Raw genomic sequence first — 19,485 nt, 5'->3', positions numbered from 1 at the left:
AACACCGTATTCACACAACGTAACATCTTCGATGAACTTCCAAGAAGCCATATTTTTTTTCACACAAAAGTATATGAAAGCTTTGATACAAAGTGTTGAAAATATTGAAATGTGGTGTAAGGTGGAAGATGATGGTTAGGTATTTATAGAAAAAAATAATAAATTTTTGTTTTATTTTTTATGTATTTTTAAACAATTTTTATTAAGTTAATTAATATAGACCGTTGGATTTGAAAAAGATTGAAATCCAACAACCCAAAATTGGACACGTGGCCAATGGTAAGAATTCTGACATTTTCTTCTTTTTTTTAAATGTATTTTTGCCGAAAATCTTGGATCATTGATCTAGGAATTGGACGGCTTAAATTTTGCCACGTCACTAGCCGTTGGGTTTGAAATTCAATTTTTTTTTACCATTGGAAATCCAATGGTTCAAAAAACTAGCCGTTGGAAATCCAACAACAAAAGACGCGCCACATGGCCCATGTCCCGTGCCCCTTTAGAGCGCCTGCAATGCGGGGCCCGCCGTATGTCAACTGTTGGAAACGTGCACCCACTCATGCGTGTTTCCCATGTGCTTGAAGCAAAAAAAAAATATCAAGCCTTCGTTAACGCCATGCTATCATCATCATGACGTTAGATAGGTTGATTCCTCACTTAGTCCATTTCGGGCCGGCCTACAAACTGGGGTGGACTTTGGGCCGACCTATATTGTGGAGTGGAGTTGGTTTTTTGGGTGCTAGCCTATTTTTTTAGGCTTTGGGCTAGCCTCCAAATGAGGGGTGGAGTTGTTTTTATGCCCCCATTTTCTTTCATTTCTTACATTTTTTTTATGTATTAAGGGTTATAATTGTAATTTCATTGGTTTTGGTTGACCAAGTAAGTTCTAATAATATGTAGTTTGAGAGCGACAGTCACACCTCCCCCTCTCTCTAAATGCAAGGTTAATTTCATGACATTGTAGGAGATTTTAATTATAAAAAAAAAACAATAGATGCGGCCCTCCTCCCAATTCAAGTAGATGCATGTGAATTTCTTTCGTTCTTAATATTGGCACCCCTTGAACTCAAATTTTGCCTCCATCCCTGCTAGTAAAAGTGGCATTGGTTCGCAATGAAACATATGTTGTTTCACTATATAAACCACATACAATGAAAGCTTTTTGGGTAGAATAGTTCATGAGATTGTCATAACTCCTCACTGTGGTTCCTAATATTGTTCACCTTCAATTATTTTGGTCATTCTGTGAATCTCCGTTAAATTGAAGAAACCACCAATTCAAGGGGAATGGTTGATTTGACAAAAATACCCTCAATTTAATAGAGATTGCTCACAAAATGGACCAAAATGATTGATGGTGAACAATCTCAAGGACCACTTCTATCAATTTTAAATCTCAGGGACCAAAGTGAAGAGTTATGCCAATCATATAGACCATTTTGGATAAAAAGCCTAAAATGAATGTATAATAAGGTGCAACCTTTGAATAAAATTGTTATACCTTTTACAAGGCTTACAACAACCATTCAACAAGGGGTTCTTTTCTCTTTTCTCTTTTTTTTTTTTTTCTTTTTTGAGTAAAAGGCTACTTTATTACCAACAACATAATTACATAAGAAAAAGCCCAAATACAACAAACACACAAACAAAAATATGGACCTCTATAGTAACCCAAAAGCCCAAAATAAAATTTTGAGCCCAATACATAAAAAACAACAAAGCAAACCCTAGCAGCTTCCTCCCAACTTCACCGATGGATATTTGCTTGATAACCAACCGAAACAAACCTCCCCAACACAAACCTGAAATCAAGCTAAAAAAGACACAAACTAGGTGAAACCTAAGTGAACAAAGAACCGCAAACAGATCCCCAAACACCGCCACCGAGCACCATGATAATAGCTACCACAAATCGAAGGAAGTCAGCGGGAAGAAGCAGCCCACAAGCAACAGTGCCAACAAAGGCAAACCCAACGAAGGAGGTGGTATGAACACCCGAGCTAAAACTCTACACACCTTCTGGGTTAAATGCAAAAAACCGCAGTAAAAAGAAGTAGAAGCTGAACTAAATTGTAGAATCGATGATGAAGGATGAGGCCGATTGGGATGGAGAGTGAAAGGAAAGAGAAACAGAAGAAAATAGGGGGAAAATGTGGTTGATAGAAGGTGGAATGAAAGGGTAAAAAAGGGAAGAAAAAAAAGGAATAGGAGAAAAAGAGGAAAAGGGTGGGAGGAAATTGGACGGAATGAAGGAAACAAGTATCAAAAAGTTGAAAGAAGGAAATAGGGCGAAAAAGTTGAAGGAAGGTGAAATGAAGGGGAAACGGGAAAAAGGGAAGAAGGGGCTACAAATAGAGAAGTCAGAGGGGTACAGGGGGTTGGAAGAAAGTGGTGAACATGATAGGTAAAGCCAGAAGATGAAGGAGAATGAAAGGAAAGGAAGAAAGAGAAATGAGAAGAAAAAGACTGTCACCGATCCTAGCCATAGCTAGGGTCAGCGGCTACAAGATGAATGTAATCGGGAAAAATGGTACCCTTTAGTTGTCTATAAGACCAACTCCAACCCTCAGAGTAAATCCTAAAATTTACCATCTATTCCCCCCGTTCCTTCCAACCCTTGGGCCAATTTAGGGTTATTGGTTAGAAGCTAAAATTGGGCCAAATACCAACCAGAAAAGTGGGCTGGGTTAGTGGTGTGCCCCACATATGAGGGTGGAAAACTGGATGTGAAACCTATAAAACATATATAAACACATGTGTGTCTTAGTACCACTAGTCACAAGTTAACCAATTGAATTATCAAAAACCAAGAATTGGTATACCTTAATTTCACATAATTCTACAACAAATAGGATTTCCAAAAGCTTATCAACATGATTTTTCCATACAAAGATTTATACAATCAGGCTATAAATGTTTGTCTCATACTCATACTCTTACAAAACCCTGTTGCTCAGGCCCAACACGCGCATGCAGCAATACGCGATAGCCGCAACACCAGTCGGACCCCACCCACGTGGGCTTGTCCCCCGCATGTCGGAAGTAATAATGAGCCTAACGACTGTTTTTTTCTGATCCTACAGCCACAATTTAAATGGTTGTTGGTTGATCCAACAGTCCACGTTCAAACTTTTTTTTTAATATATTATAAATTTATTTGAATCTGACGACTGAAATCGAATATAATCAAATCTAATGGTTAAAAAAATCTAAAGGCCCAAATTTAAATTCAGTGGCTAAAGTAATTAAAAAGATTATTTAACTCAAAATTCATACAAAAACTCTATACGTACCTATGTATTTGTTGAAACATCCACACAATACTCACTTTTCTTCTACAATTCTTCCATTTTTTTTTCCTACCATCTTCCAAAACCATTTCTTCCCATTTCCAAAATTTTCAAGATGGCAAAAGATCATTTTAGAGGTTGTAATTGGTCATTTGAGGAAGATGTTGCTTTGTGCTTGGCATGGGTTTCTATTAACGAAGATGGTGTGGTTGGCACGAATTAAAATAAAAAGGTTTTGTGGGCTAAAATTGTTGATAAGTTCAATGAAATCTCCAACGCCAGCCAAATGGAAGTTGGTCGTGTTTACGATCGGTGGAAGGTTATCAACAAATCGTGCACTTTATGAAAATGAAGCTTGGAAAGAGCCGTGGTTGACATGACTAGTGGAAGGAGCGCCATAGAAGTGGTGAGTTTCTTTGCTGATATTTTATTTGTCATGTACATAATCTTATTTTGCAACTAATTGTATTTATGCATTCCTTGCATAAAGTGACAAAGTAATGGCAATTTATAAGACAAGAACTACGCCAAAAAATCAAGCTTTTAAGTTGCATCATGCTTGGGACGTCTTCAAGGATTGTCTGAGGTGGGGAACCGATGCAGACCAACAATGGGGAAAATTATATGGTAGTGAAGCCGCAAGCACAAATGATGTTAATGAGTATGTCGATTCGGTGACCCCAACTTCTTCTTTTACAAGGCCCCCGAGAAGAGATAAGCAAAAGGAAGCAAAGAGAAAATGGAAGATGCAAGATCCGGTTAGCACAACCATTTCTACCGGATTTGTAAAATTGGCCGAAAGTCATAGCTCTTGGGAGGAAGAAGCAGCCCTAATGCGCTTGTCCTTTATGAAGGTTGGGGAAAGGGAGCATGGAATGTTCAAATGTGATTTGATAAGGGAGGACCTCAACAAATACATTTATGATAGGAAGTTCTTACGTGATAAGCAAAAGGAAATTTTGTGAATGAATGCCATAAGGAGTATATTTCAAGATGATGATTCACCTCAAGGCTATATCCCACATCCACCACCAAGTCAACCAGAAAATCCAACACCAAGTCAAGGTGGTGAATATTATCGTTAATTATCATTTGTATTAAGTTTTTGTAGTTTATTAATTATCATTTGTATTAAGTTTATGCAATTTATTAATTATCGTTTGTATTAATTTTATGTAGTTTATTAATTATCGTTTGTATTAAGTTTATGACTTATTAATTATTGTTTCTATTAATCATGGTTTCATGTGTTTTGTGTTTATACATCTCTATCATGTGTTTCATATTCTTCCATGGTGTTTCATGAGTTTCATGTGTCAGTTTAATAATTTTTCAATATTCATCGGAATTTATAATATTTTTAGATTAAAATGTTCATAAAATTAATTTAGGTTAGTCTTAATTAAAAAAAAAAAGAAGCCTAAATTCATTCTTCAACAATCTGGAGTGAAAATTTTAAGCCAAGGGTTGGAGCAAAAAAGTTGTTTTTGGATTAAAACCTAAATTTTCTGAATTAAAAAATTTAAGTTTAAACCCAAGGAATAGAGATGGTCTAAATAGCTTAGCATTCTAACCTATTTCATTCATCCAATTCACTTGTACTAGAGACTAAGAAAATAAATCTTCTTTTTGGTTGCATCGAATGATAGGATACTTATTTAGCATCTTGTTATCTTGTTGGCTTTTGTCACATCCAAAGTTCATCAAGTTTTGAACTCTACTACCATTAAACCGATGATAAACATCAAAAATTAAAATAGAAAGCAAATCAAGCTTTTAAGTTGCATCATGCTTGGGACGTCTTCAAGGATTGTCTGAGGTGGGGAACCGATGCAGACCAACAATGGGGAAAATTATATGGTAGTGAAGCCGCAAGCACAAATGATGTTAATGAGTATGTCGATTCGGTGACCCCAACTTCTTCTTTTACAAGGCCCCCGAGAAGAGATAAGCAAAAGGAAGCAAAGAGAAAATGGAAGATGCAAGATCCGGTTAGCACAACCATTTCTACCGGATTTGTAAAATTGGCCGAAAGTCATAGCTCTTGGGAGGAAGAAGCAGCCCTAATGCGCTTGTCCTTTATGAAGGTTGGGGAAAGGGAGCATGGAATGTTCAAATGTGATTTGATAAGGGAGGACCTCAACAAATACATTTATGATAGGAAGTTCTTACGTGATAAGCAAAAGGAAATTTTGTGAATGAATGCCATAAGGAGTATATTTCAAGATGATGATTCACCTCAAGGCTATATCCCACATCCACCACCAAGTCAACCAGAAAATCCAACACCAAGTCAAGGTGGTGAATATTATCGTTAATTATCATTTGTATTAAGTTTTTGTAGTTTATTAATTATCATTTGTATTAAGTTTATGCAATTTATTAATTATCGTTTGTATTAATTTTATGTAGTTTATTAATTATCGTTTGTATTAAGTTTATGACTTATTAATTATTGTTTCTATTAATCATGGTTTCATGTGTTTTGTGTTTATACATCTCTATCATGTGTTTCATATTCTTCCATGGTGTTTCATGAGTTTCATGTGTCAGTTTAATAATTTTTCAATATTCATCGGAATTTATAATATTTTTAGATTAAAATGTTCATAAAATTAATTTAGGTTAGTCTTAATTAAAAAAAAAAAGAAGCCTAAATTCATTCTTCAACAATCTGGAGTGAAAATTTTAAGCCAAGGGTTGGAGCAAAAAAGTTGTTTTTGGATTAAAACCTAAATTTTCTGAATTAAAAAATTTAAGTTTAAACCCAAGGAATAGAGATGGTCTAAATAGCTTAGCATTCTAACCTATTTCATTCATCCAATTCACTTGTACTAGAGACTAAGAAAATAAATCTTCTTTTTGGTTGCATCGAATGATAGGATACTTATTTAGCATCTTGTTATCTTGTTGGCTTTTGTCACATCCAAAGTTCATCAAGTTTTGAACTCTACTACCATTAAACCGATGATAAACATCAAAAATTAAAATAGAAAGCAAATCAAGCTTTTAAGTTGCATCATGCTTGGGACGTCTTCAAGGATTGTCTGAGGTGGGGAACCGATGCAGACCAACAATGGGGAAAATTATATGGTAGTGAAGCCGCAAGCACAAATGATGTTAATGAGTATGTCGATTCGGTGACCCCAACTTCTTCTTTTACAAGGCCCCCGAGAAGAGATAAGCAAAAGGAAGCAAAGAGAAAATGGAAGATGCAAGATCCGGTTAGCACAACCATTTCTACCGGATTTGTAAAATTGGCCGAAAGTCATAGCTCTTGGGAGGAAGAAGCAGCCCTAATGCGCTTGTCCTTTATGAAGGTTGGGGAAAGGGAGCATGGAATGTTCAAATGTGATTTGATAAGGGAGGACCTCAACAAATACATTTATGATAGGAAGTTCTTACGTGATAAGCAAAAGGAAATTTTGTGAATGAATGCCATAAGGAGTATATTTCAAGATGATGATTCACCTCAAGGCTATATCCCACATCCACCACCAAGTCCACCAGAAAATCCAACACCAAGTCAAGGTGGTGAATATTATCGTTAATTATCATTTGTATTAAGTTTTTGTAGTTTATTAATTATCATTTGTATTAAGTTTATGCAATTTATTAATTATCGTTTGTATTAATTTTATGTAGTTTATTAATTATCGTTTGTATTAAGTTTATGACTTATTAATTATTGTTTCTATTAATCATGGTTTCATGTGTTTTGTGTTTATACATCTCTATCATGTGTTTCATATTCTTCCATGGTGTTTCATGAGTTTCATGTGTCAGTTTAATAATTTTTCAATATTCATCGGAATTTATAATATTTTTAGATTAAAATGTTCATAAAATTAATTTAGGTTAGTCTTAATTAAAAAAAAAAAGAAGCCTAAATTCATTCTTCAACAATCTGGAGTGAAAATTTTAAGCCAAGGGTTGGAGCAAAAAAGTTGTTTTTGGATTAAAACCTAAATTTTCTGAATTAAAAAATTTAAGTTTAAACCCAAGGAATAGAGATGGTCTAAATAGCTTAGCATTCTAACCTATTTCATTCATCCAATTCACTTGTACTAGAGACTAAGAAAATAAATCTTCTTTTTGGTTGCATCGAATGATAGGATACTTATTTAGCATCTTGTTATCTTGTTGGCTTTTGTCACATCCAAAGTTCATCAAGTTTTGAACTCTACTACCATTAAACCGATGATAAACATCAAAAATTAAAATAGAAAGCAAAAACCCTAATCACCATAAGAAACTACAGTAATCCCCATCTACAAGACAACAAGCTGCAAGTTCCCATTAGGATAGTTTAATAACAAAAGTATAGGCATAATCTCATATGTTTAACGGTTCAAGAGAAGTTCCTACTTTTTGCGCAAGCCTCTGAAATAGCCTTTAGGATCACGCGCAAACTCTTCCCTGTTTATGATTTTATCTTTTCCAGGAGCTTTCATCGTTTTCTTCTTTTTCTCACCAGCTGATGAAACAAGTGCAGATAAACCCCAAGCCATTAGACTAATTCCTGCAGCAACACCAACAACAATTGTACCTAAGCTGTACGAAGAATTGTTCTCATTTCCCGGCTTTGTGCTCTCCGAACTTTGTCTCCATTCCATTTTGCAACCTGAGAGCATGTACAATATGTAAGACCTATTTAATTTCTGGAGGCACTTTGAAATACTCTTTGTTATAGATTTTGTTATTTGATATCCTAACAGTTCGAAAAACAAAAATACTACATACACATCTTTAGCAAAACACAACGGAAAAATGAACACCCGTGAACAACTCAAAATGGTGCAAAGATAACAAGAAACTAAAAGAAAAAGTTAGAGAGAAAGGTACACAGATTAATCACAAAGGAAAGAAGATAAGTGAATTTGTTCGACAACATAAATTTGCCATGGCCCTGCGTGTAGGTGGCCGGGCATTTACATGAACATGAACTTGGAGATTGCAAGCGTACCACTATTATTTCCGGCTAATAAACAGTGTGTGTGATAAATACTTGAGCTATTTAACTTCTAACCTTTGTGATGATCGGATTGTTCTTAGTTGAGATTGATGAATTAAAAAATAGGGATGGCTTTGTTTTCTTTGAACTTGTGTTTTGAGTGGCTGCCTCTGCTTCTCTTTATATAGGGAACTAAGGAGCTGCTAGCAATTTTCCACTTGCAATGTTAATGAGTAGCGGTATTGATTAACTAACGACTTTGGCATAAAGCCACTTCCAAACAAAAGGAAAGCTATTTCCCCTTTTCTTTATTGCCTAAGCAAGTCTGCTTATTCTATCGTTTCTTGTGAAAAAAAAGAAAGAAAAAAAGCAAGTCCACTCAAGGTGATTTTTTTTAAAGAATATTATGAAAATGGATTTACAAAGGTGGAGATTGAATCGGATCCCCAGGTGATATTGCGAATTATTAACAAGAAGATTGAAGTAGATGCTGATTTGGAATGTCTTTTGTTTGATATTGATTCTTTGGTGAAGCATATTGGAGATGTCAAAATCGGGTTTGTGGCTGCTCACACGGTTACCTCGTTTACTGCCAAACATGGTGGTCCATTTGTTTCGGACAAAATAGGCCCTGAATTTTTATTTAATATTTTTGCTATGGATGTAAACATTTCAATTAGATTATAAATAAAGTCTATTTTTTGACAAAATAAAAAAAAAGGATAATTTTCAATTACCTATCTTTAAGTATCATGAAATTTCAATTTTCATATCTAATGTGTTTTTTTTAATCCACTTTCACACCTAAAGTTTAATTTTGTGACTCTCTTAAACTTCCGTTAGTTTTTCCGTTAACACCGTCGATAAAGCGTGATGTGGCGCTCATATAGAGAATAATTGTGCAAATGACATGGCACGGTAAGCCCCACGTGAAAATTTGAAGAATAAAAACATTAAAACTTTTTTTTGACTAAATAAGAATTAACAAATAAAAATAAAGGATAAATTATTTTTCAATTCATTTAATATTTTATTTAAAAAATAAAAAAATAAAGAGAAAAGAAACCACTGCTCTTCTACACAGCACCATCGCCATTGATGCCAAGTACAACAATGCTTCAGCTCTTCAACTCCCCAATTCCTGCAAAGGTTTCAATTCCCAAACAATTTTCTCAGCCTCTCTACAAACTTTCTCCCCGGATAAAAGTTCACTCTGAATGTTGAGAGTTGATGGTGTGTGGAGAGTTTGTCCCACGTTGGTGAAGGACAAGTCTAGGTAAAGGCTTATATGATCTTGAGTTATTTCTCATATTGTTTATTGATTATATGGTAAAATTTCAATTTCATCATTGTATTAGAGCATGTTGTTTCTTGTGTGAAAGCTCAAAAGGACCACAAGTTGATCAAGCATCACCCATTTATTGTCTACGTGTAGGCTTGAAAATCGATCATACGTGCGAATGTACGTTGAAAGTTAATGGTGTGTGGAGAGTTTTTGTTTCACATCGGAGAAGGACAAGTCTAGTTAAGGGCTTATATAATTTTGAGCTACTCTCCATATTGCTAATTGGTTTTACGGTAAAACCCCAATTTTATCACTAAATCATTAATAAGTTTATCTCAGACTTTCAGCAAATCTTCTCCTCCTCCTTCATTACCTTCTTCAACTTTGTCCTCAATTTTCTTGGGGGCAACGGTGAGTCCATCAACGAATCAGAAGAACCCAGCGGATAATGAAATGATCAAGACTTCGATTTGGGCTTAGTTCGCTGCTTCCCATCTGGATTATAGCTAGATGATGAGAAAATTGCGCTTTCCGGAGAAGAATTGGAGGAATTTGGAGGAGATGAAACCAACCCATTGGTCGATTTCGCCTTTGAACCCATTTTCCCACCTGGGTTGTATTTCGATTTTCCTTTCGTTTTCTTCCTGGCTGTCGAGGAAGTGCACCTGAGTTGTAGTACGACATGACAAACAGTGTTGTTCTCGAATTTGCATTCGCAATCGGTATTTTTCTTGGGATCCCTATGGTTGCTTCTTTGTTACACCCAACATATCAGTTCGGCAAGCGCTAACACCAGCATCGACTCAAAGTCTTCAACACTGAGATGAGTCGACGATGGTGCTAGCACTAGATTGAGGCTGATTGTGAAGGAAGATGGGTTTAGGTTAGGACTTTTTATTGGGGTTGTTTGTTGGATTTACCCACCTGATGAAGACGACGACTTTCTTTTATCTTTTATCCTCTTTTTTTTTTATAATTTTACTAAAAAAATTATTTTCAAATTGTCCTTGTGGAGCCGCAGTACCACATGGATTCACAATCATCATCCAGTCAATGAGCCATGTCCTTGGCTAACTAAGCTCCTAATAGAAAGGCTAACATAAGTATGAAAGTGTAACTATGAAATTTCTAAGACAAGAAAGAGAATAGTCCCTGAACTCATTCGAAACTGATGCCCAGTATCTAACTCTACCCTATGGTTCATCTACTCCCACTCCCTCATAATCCTCAAAATTCTTATACTACACACAAACCAAATGTTTCAAAAAACTGCAACGCCAAACGGCCCCATAGCTTTTTCCCCCTTCCTAGAAATCAAAAATTTCTAAGCCAAGCAATTATCCTCAACAATCATATATATATTTATTGGTAAGGGGAATCAAAGTCGAGCACTAGGATTCTGTGTTCAATTAAAATAGTCACTATGTTTTTTGTTTAACGTTTAGAGGGTCATTGTATAGAAAACTATATAGAAAGTTCCTTCACTTTTTAATACTTAAAATACATTCAATGGAAAAACAACATTGATGTATGGTTAAATTCTATATTCTGGTGTATAGCATACACCGAAATAACAAAAGAGTGGTTAAAGAACTAATGAATAGAGATGCAATGGTTAAAGATCTCGGATTATAATATATTCTAGTGCATATTAGAAAATCTTCTTGTTTTGAGATCTGATATAAATTAGAGAGAAGGGATTCAAACTTAAAAACATCAATAGTACACTGCTTTGACTAACTTGGCTACGTCCAAATTTGCGATGATGTCTTGTTAAGTTGTTATCAAAATAATTTGTGCACAAATCAATTTGACTTCTATTTTAAAATATTAATCTTTCTTCTGCAAAAACTGAGGGTAATGCAGACTGGCTAAAGATAATATTTTCAAATGAAATTAGATATAAAATGAATATATTTTGAGCGGCAATGAAGTTCAAAACTATACGTTGCGACTTATAAGAAATTTCCAAGAAATACATGGAGGGTGAGGTTCCCCGTTCCCCATTTCCCGGCAGGAACTTGAGATCTCCAGTTCATTTGAAACGCAAGAGTAACACAACTCAATATAAAGCAAATTACCAAACAAATAAACCCTAAGGATATTCCTCCAGTTCATTTAAAAAAATAACACATAACCCAATCCAACAGAGGAAAATCCAAAACATGTAATCCAATCCAATCCATTAAAACCCAAAGACGTCAAATTTATAGATTTTAGCACATAAAAATCGAAACTTAAACACTGAAATAATGAATCCAGATAGAGAGATACCTTTGAATGCAGTACTGCCCAATAGGGGAAGTGGAAGCAAATAAACAGAGGCAGATCTTTGGTTGCAGATGCAGTATTGGGCAGATCGAAACAATACAAAATACAAAGAAATCGAAACAAGCAAATCAGAAAAGAATACAAAGAAATCAAAGCACTACAAAATACAAAGAAATTCAGCAAAATTAGGAACTGGGTGTTAATAACACCGAAACAGGCAAATCAGAAAAGAATAATAATGCAACTTCAAATTTACTTCAAAATTAATTAACACATTTCCTTAGCCATTAGCTGAAAAAAAATAAGGCCAAATCGGATAAATGACCCCTGTGGTCATAAGATATTCGGAAGATGGCCCCTGTGCTAAAAAAAACTTGAATTTAAACCCCTGTAATTTACTCTTAACAGCTGAAAAAAAATAAGGCCCAATCGGATAAATGACCCCTGTGGTCATAAGATATTCGGAAGATGGCCCCTGTGCTAAAAAAAACTTGAATTTAAACCCCTGTAATTTACTCCGTTAACAAATTTAGTCCAAAAGTGATTTTTCCGTTAACTCTCTCTCTCCCTCCCCCCTACTTCTCAAAAATTGAATGACTCTGTCTTGGTGATCCGATTTCCAGTGATTCAATCCTTTCCCTTCCTTTCTTCCTCCATTCTTCATCTTTTTCCTCCAAATTTCACTACCCATTTCTTCTTTTCCCAGAAATTCAAATCCACGTTTCAAATTTATCAGAATTCAAATTCCAGAAATTGCAAATTTCCATCTTTTTTTTTTTCAAAAATGTTCTAACCCATTCTTCCTGCTCTGCACGATTAATTTAACTACCCAAATCAATCCAATTTCTTGAACTTAATAACATTTTTTATATTAATTACTAATTTCTTTATTATTCAAACAAATTTTAATCTAATCCCATTTGGGTCTCTATTTTTTTTTCTGCAAAACTACCCAGAACAGAAACAGAGTAATCCAACAAAATGGCGCAACAACCACCCATTAAACCGATTCTCCAGAAACCTCCAGGATACGGATACCCGCACCAACCGGGCCGGCCCCTACCCAGTCCACCAGGCCGAAAGCCCAACATCCCCCCTTCCGCCCAAAGCCCAGCCGGGGGAGCAGCTGCTACTGCGTCTTCTGCGCCTTCCTCCTCATCGTCGTCATCCTCGCCGCCCTCACCGGCGGCATCTTCTACCTCCTATTCAACCCCCGCCTCCCGGCCTTCTACCTCCTCTCCTTCCAGATCCTCAAATTCGAACCGTCTCCAAACCCGACGGGACCCACCTCGACGTCCAGGTTGTCACCAGTGTAGAGGTAAGGAACCCCAACCCGAAACTCGACATCTTCTACCGCGAGGGGATCAAGATGTACGCGATCCTCGGGAACGAGAACGACGTAGGGTTGGGGCTGGGTTCAAAGCTGCTCAAAGGGTTCACGCATAGGCGCCGGAACACAACGAATTTCAAGATGGATATGAGGGTGAGGAACAAAGTGGTGGATCAGAAGGTGGGGCGGGGGCTGGCGGCTGGCGGCGCAGCTGAAGAGTAAGGAGATAAAGGTGGCGGTGGAGGGAAAGATAAGGATTGGGTACGTGATCAAAGGGTGGAGGGTTGGGACGATGCAGATCAGTGTATTAACAGATAGTTAACAGAAAAATCACTTTTGGATTATATTTGCAACGGAGTACACTACAAGGGTTTAAATCTGAGTTTTTTTAACACATGAGCTATCTTCCGTGTTTTTTTAGCATACGAGCTATCTTTCGAATATTTTATGATCACAATGATCATTTATCCGATTTGGCCAAAAAATGAATATATAAATACTTGTACAAAAGAAGGTGTCCTACAGCTGACTTGCAGAAGAAACACTCTATATTTGTTGTTCCAACACATTAGTCTTCAACACAACAATCTACTACGACTCATTATCTCAACCCACTATCGAGCACACAACAAAGGCAAGAGTGTGGGAGTAAATGCGTTGCTAATTATTCAAACTAAACTAAATGATCCGATTGACCAACACAAAAGGAAAATCATTTATAGAAATCAAGCACTAGTAATTATATAGGAGTAATCAAGGTCCTTTGTATTAATAATATCATTAATTATTTCAATAATAAAATATTTTTTATTTATAAATATATTCATTTAATATTAAAAATGTTACAATTAGTATATTTATATTTATGGCTAAATTTTTTATCATATATTTTTATTTTTAGTTTGTACCCATTTTTAATTTGCAACCCTTTTTTAATTTGTACCAATTTTCCTTTCAATTTTAATTTGTACCCATATATTAATTTCTTTTTGTGCCCATATTTTTTAAAGTTTTATTTGTATTGTACCCATATTTTTTAATTTATTTGTACCCATTTTTATTTTTGCTAAATGTACCCATTTTGAAGAATGTACCCATGTTTTGATACAATAATTTTTTGGTTATTTTTTATGAATGTACCCATGTTTACACACACACACACAATAGTATATTTATATTTTAATATTGGGACACTTTGGATGCGGTCCCTATCTATCAATATTCTTTGATTGAAACCTTGTTAGTTTTTAGTTTTTGATTGAGGTCCCTGATATTAATGTAATAATGTAAGTTACTATATTTTTTTAATTAAAAATTAAAAATTGAAAATTTTAATTGTTTATATTAATGAGATTTTAAATAAAACCCATAATTTATGGGATTAAAAATAATAAAATTTAAATTATTCTCTCTATTATATTGTGTGTGTGTAAACATATATGTATGGGTACATTAACCAAAATTAACAAAAAAAAGTTATTGTACCAAAACATGGATACATTCTCAAATCAACGAAAAAGAATGTACCCATATAAGTTTAAACATGGATTAAAAAATTTGAATGGATTTTATATTAAAAAAGGGTACATTTTACATATAACAAATTGATATATTTGAGAATGGGTACATTTAAGATTAAAAAAATTGAAAAATTATATGAATGGGTACATTTAAGATTAAAAAATTGAGAATCTTTTTATATATAAAAAAAAACTAATAGGTACAAACTTAATTTAATTTAATTTTTTATTATTTTGGAAATGTTTGAATTGAAAATTAATTAGAAGTTTAATAGAGGTGTGAGTATTAAACCCTAAATTAATTACTAATTTTTATATTAAAAAAATTATATAATAAACATGTAAATTCATTATCACATTAATGCTAAGGACTTGAATCAAAATTTGAAAACTAATAAGGTGTTAGTCAATGAACAATAAAAACTAGGGACCGGATACTAATTTTTCCTTTAATATTTTTAATCCCACAAATTATGTTTTTTATTTAAAATCTCATTAATATAAACAACTATAATTTTTAATTTTTAATTTAAAAAATATAGTAACGTACATAGAAATAAATTATCAATTAATTTTAGGGACTTGGATCAAAAATTAAAAACCAACAAAGTTTCAGTCAAAGATTGTTCATAACTAGGGACCGCATCCAAAGTCTCCCAATTATATAACTCGAGCAAATTTATACATCATCTCCCCCTACTTTGTGCTGATGAATCATCACTAAGGGCAGACTCACAAAAGAAAAAATAGGGACCCGAAACATTGCCCAAAACCACGAAATATCGATGCTGACCGAAACATTGTCGTTCATAAATTCAACCTCAATTACTAAATAAGATCGAAACATTTGTCGTTCATAAATTCAAAGACAAACTTAATCCATTTCTCATTGTTAACATCTGAAAATATAACCAGAAACAAAATGTATGTCAGCTTCAAAATGAAAAACAAGTTTCCTTCAGGTAGCGGCTTCATACACGCGACACAACCTAATTTCGTTGTGAGTCATATAATGTCCACACAAAAAATATATAAGCTGTACACCGGAAATCTTTCGATGAAAACCCAATTTCAGTTAGATGTCAATTAACGAAGTTTTCCATCCTTCGCAATTTGATGATTTGTGTAGCAAACCAAAATTGCGCATCAGAGGACGTAGATCTCACTAAGTTTGGCTCATGACAAGAGCAATACATGATATCAGACTATTATTCACTTTCGAAAAATGCCCAGAAACAAAGAACACAATATAACTCTCCTTCATAAAGCACATAGTAAGACTGTAAGAGAAAAGCTGGTTTAGGTCACGGAAAACCATCATATTTCATATGACATCAGATCACGGATGAAAGACAACCAAGTCACTACAGCTTTCAAGAGGCTGCCGAACTGGTTTGTCAGATAAAAGTTAATAGGTTCTTCAATTAATCAAACAGAGAACAAGATCGAACCTGGAACTTGGAGATGCAGATTCCACTCTGTGGGGAAGAGAAGAGACGGTACGGGAGAGGATGAGGAGGAAGCTTTCGAAATTACAGCGGCAGGAAGAAGAAGCTTTATTAGGGTTTCAGATTTTTTGGTGTAAATATTGAAAAAGATAAGGGGCATTTTTGTCTTAAAAATTTATGATTTTGTGTTCTACGGGATGGAACGAGTTGTTCCAAGAGAGAGGTAGAACGAAAATTCAACCAAATTTTGTTCCGTGGGACAGCACATTCCAGGAAAAAATGGCACACCAAACGTGAGACGGATGCGTTCTGTCCCATCCCACATACTAAACGGTACCTTAAGCATGAAAGTGGGACAGAAAAATTTTATGCATGAAAATTGGAATTTTACAACCAACCTTTAAAAGTAGTAAAGTGAGAATCACGCTATAAAAGAAGCATGGACTAAAAGCGCTCTTTCTAATATACTTTGTCTCTTTATTCGCATTCATTTATAGTATTCGCTTCAAAAAATAATGTATAACATTATATTTTGGGAGCTGCTATAAGCTTTTGCACTTATATCAAGTTTTTTTTTTTTAGGGTAAATATCAGATTATTACTCTTAAGTTTTGTGGTTTTGAATATTTGATATATAAATTTTTTTTTGTCTCAGAGTTATACGTAAAGTGTTAATTTTAGGAGAGTCTCATATATCCGTTAGTCAAACAGTTAACTCTGCCGTTAACTGATGATGTGGCGCCTATGTGGACAATGACTAGACGTTACGCGTCATTAAGGGGTTCATGTGGAAATTAAAATTTCAAAAAATAATTAACTAAATATTTAAAAAATTAAAAAAAAAACTAAACTAAACTAAAAAACCAAAAAAACCCACCCACACCCAGATCATTCTCTCATCTCTCCTTTCCACTGAACCCACCCCAAACTCAGTCATGGCTTCTCCCTCCCCTCACAACTCCAAGATATGCAACTCCCACCCCTGTGCCACTTGTCATTCTTCTCCTCCTGCTCCCGACTCCTCTCAATGCTGATATGCAGCACACTCCCATCCTCCACCTCCACTTTCACCTCCTCCTTTTTTATCCCCGGGAGGTCCGCCTTGAAGATGTGGGCCTTCGGGGTCTCCTTCTAGTTGATGCAAGTGTTGGCGATGGCGGTGGTTTCACGGGCGGAGGAGGGGATGTTGGCCAGAGTGCCCAACCCCTCAAATGGGTCCCAAATGTCTAGAGAGAAGGGGTCGAAGATGTTGCTTCGTCATCTGCCAAAGAGACTGAGAGCCATTAGATGATGGGTTTGAGTTGGGCTTTTGCTGGGCATGAATTTTTGCTTAGGGACACGGGTCGACGGGAAGATCTGGGTGTGGGTGAGAGAGCGGGCATGGGTAGATTTGGGGAAAACGATCTGAATTTTTGATTAGGGACACAGATCGACGGGAAGACTATGGGAGGGTGGGCACAGGGGTGGGAGTTGCAGATCTTGGAGTTGTGAGAGGAGGGAGAAGCCATGGCTGAGTTTGGGGTGGGCGCAGTGGAGAGGAGAGAAGAGAGAAAGATCTGGGTGTGGGTAGGTTTTTTTGGTTTTTTAGTTTTTTTTTTTTAATATTTAGTTTTTTTTTTTAATTTTTAATTTTCACATGGACCTCTTAATGACACATAGCGTCCAGTCATTGTCTACATAGGTGCCACATAATCAGTTAACAGCAGAGTTAACATTTTAACTAATGAATATATGAGATTATCCTAAAATTAACACTTTAGTATGACTCTGGAACGAAAAAAACTTCATATACCAAATGTTGAAAACCACGAAACTTGAGGGTAGTAAATTGATATTTACCTTTTTTTATGTATATATTTGGAGTGCATGATACTTTTTAGAGGGTGCCAATAACGCCACCAATAGTTTTTACGAAAACCTAACTCATATCCGCAAATGCCTTTTTACTGTAGTGTGGGACAACAATCATGTTTATGCATTATGGTATAGGTTCGATTCCCACCGATTCCTCTCTCTAATAACTAATTATTTAATTCATTAACAATATTGTTCAACTCAAACATTATGCCGCATGGACGGAGCCACCTTCGCCCTAGAGGGGGTGGATTAGGGCTGGGTTCGGTTTGAAACGGTTCGGTTTTTTGCTAAAACCGAAACCAAACCGAAATTTCGGTTCGGTTCGGTTCGGTCCGATTTTTTTTCGGTTCGGTTTTTTTCGGTTTTGATTTTTTTCGGTTCGGTTTCGGTTTTTTTCGGTTTTTTCATGATTTTTTTTTTTAATATCTGGAGCTTGAAGCACATTTTTTTTCAGCATTCGGCTGCAAATTTACCCTTTCTCTCCATTAACCCTCGTAGAAACAGTAACGATTTGAGGCATGCAACAATTGTTTCTTGTTCCTGTGATCTGAGGAGGAAAAGGATTTCATCCACCCAACTTCAGTGCCCACTGCAAAACGAAAAGATTAAAACTTTAGTCACAAAAAATCCACCGAAAAATATAAAGATTACAAAAATAATTGGAAACATTACCCAGAAAAAAAATTGAACTTCAAACGGAATTTAAAAATCAACATTGACATAAAAAAAATTATCAAAAACAAACAAAAAAGGTCAATTGAGAAAGGAGTATGCAAAAATGAAGAAAAGAATTGCGAAAAAAGGGGATAAGCAAATATAGATATCAAGGTAGAAAAAAAGAAAGGGAAAGAAATGGGTGAGACTCTCACAACACAAAAATCAAACAAATCTACAATACAAAACAAAACAACAACCCATAAATTTACACCAAAATTTCAGATTCCCTCCATGGAATTTACTCTAAAAAAACCCATAAATCGACAAAATAAATAAGAGAGATTGGAGATCTTACCCTGGAGTGAGAAGATCGAGAAACGGAGAGAGAAGAATGGAGAAGAATGGAGAAATTTGGACAAGAAGGGAGTCTGGAGGCGCAGGGCAGAGAGAGAGAAGAGGGGAATGAAAAAAGAAAAGGTTGGCTGCTACTACTAGTGGCTAGGGTTTTGTTGATTTCTAATTGCACAAAAGGCTATAGATTTATATCTTTATAAATAGTTTAGTTATACAACTATAACTAAACAATACCAATTGCCATGTTGGTTTCGTTGAAACCTCTCAACAGGAGTGCACGGGTTCAAACCCACATGCCTCCAGAACTTTAGAGATTTTTTTATTTTTTATAATTAAAATATTATAAAAAAAATAATTAAATATATATTCGGTTCGGTTCGGTTCGGTTCGGTTTTCGAATCTCAAAAACCGAAACCGAACCAGCCATATTCGGTTCGGTTCGGTTTGACAGTTTTCGGTTCGGTTTTTTTTCGGTTCGGTTTTTTTCGGTCTCGGTTCGGTTTGGTTCTCGGTTTTTTT

The 19,485-nt window shown here is 35.4% G+C and overlaps 1 protein-coding gene and 1 pseudogene across 1 annotated transcript; one reads left to right on the top strand and one right to left on the bottom strand.

The window, feature by feature from the left end:
- Window positions 1-7,455: 7,455 nt before the first annotated feature.
- Window positions 7,456-16,273, bottom strand: LOC126614571 (uncharacterized). Its single transcript, XM_050282223.1, has 3 exons — window positions 16,102-16,273; window positions 11,804-11,896; window positions 7,456-7,914 (listed from the first exon to the last, which is right to left on the bottom strand). The coding sequence occupies exons 1-3, from the start codon at window positions 16,256-16,258 to the stop codon at window positions 7,655-7,657; spliced, it is 510 nt and encodes a 169-aa protein (XP_050138180.1). The 5' UTR covers window positions 16,259-16,273; the 3' UTR covers window positions 7,456-7,654.
- On the top strand, window positions 12,739-13,550 carry LOC126614570 (NDR1/HIN1-like protein 6; annotated as a pseudogene).
- Window positions 16,274-19,485: the final 3,212 nt, after the last annotated feature.

This window comes from Malus sylvestris, chromosome 3 (genome assembly GCF_916048215.2).
Source record: "Malus sylvestris chromosome 3, drMalSylv7.2, whole genome shotgun sequence".
NCBI classification, from domain to species: domain Eukaryota; kingdom Viridiplantae; phylum Streptophyta; class Magnoliopsida; order Rosales; family Rosaceae; genus Malus; species Malus sylvestris.
The sequence above is the reverse complement of the archived record's forward strand: the minus strand, read 5'-3'. Positions and strand labels throughout refer to the sequence as shown.

What these genes read in the sequence shown, in the direction of transcription:
- LOC126614571 (XM_050282223.1), bottom strand. Translation starts at nt 16,258, where the DNA reads ATGCCCCTTATCTTTTTCAATATTTACACCAAAAAATCTGAAACCCTA. An exon ending in TCTGCATCTCCAAGTTCCAG is followed by an intron (nt 11,897 to 16,101) that starts GTTCGATCTTGT and finishes TGTATTTTGTAT; the next exon opens with TGTTTCGATCTGCCCAATAC. An exon ending in GGGCAGTACTGCATTCAAAG is followed by an intron (nt 7,915 to 11,803) that starts GTATCTCTCTAT and finishes ACATGCTCTCAG; the next exon opens with GTTGCAAAATGGAATGGAGA.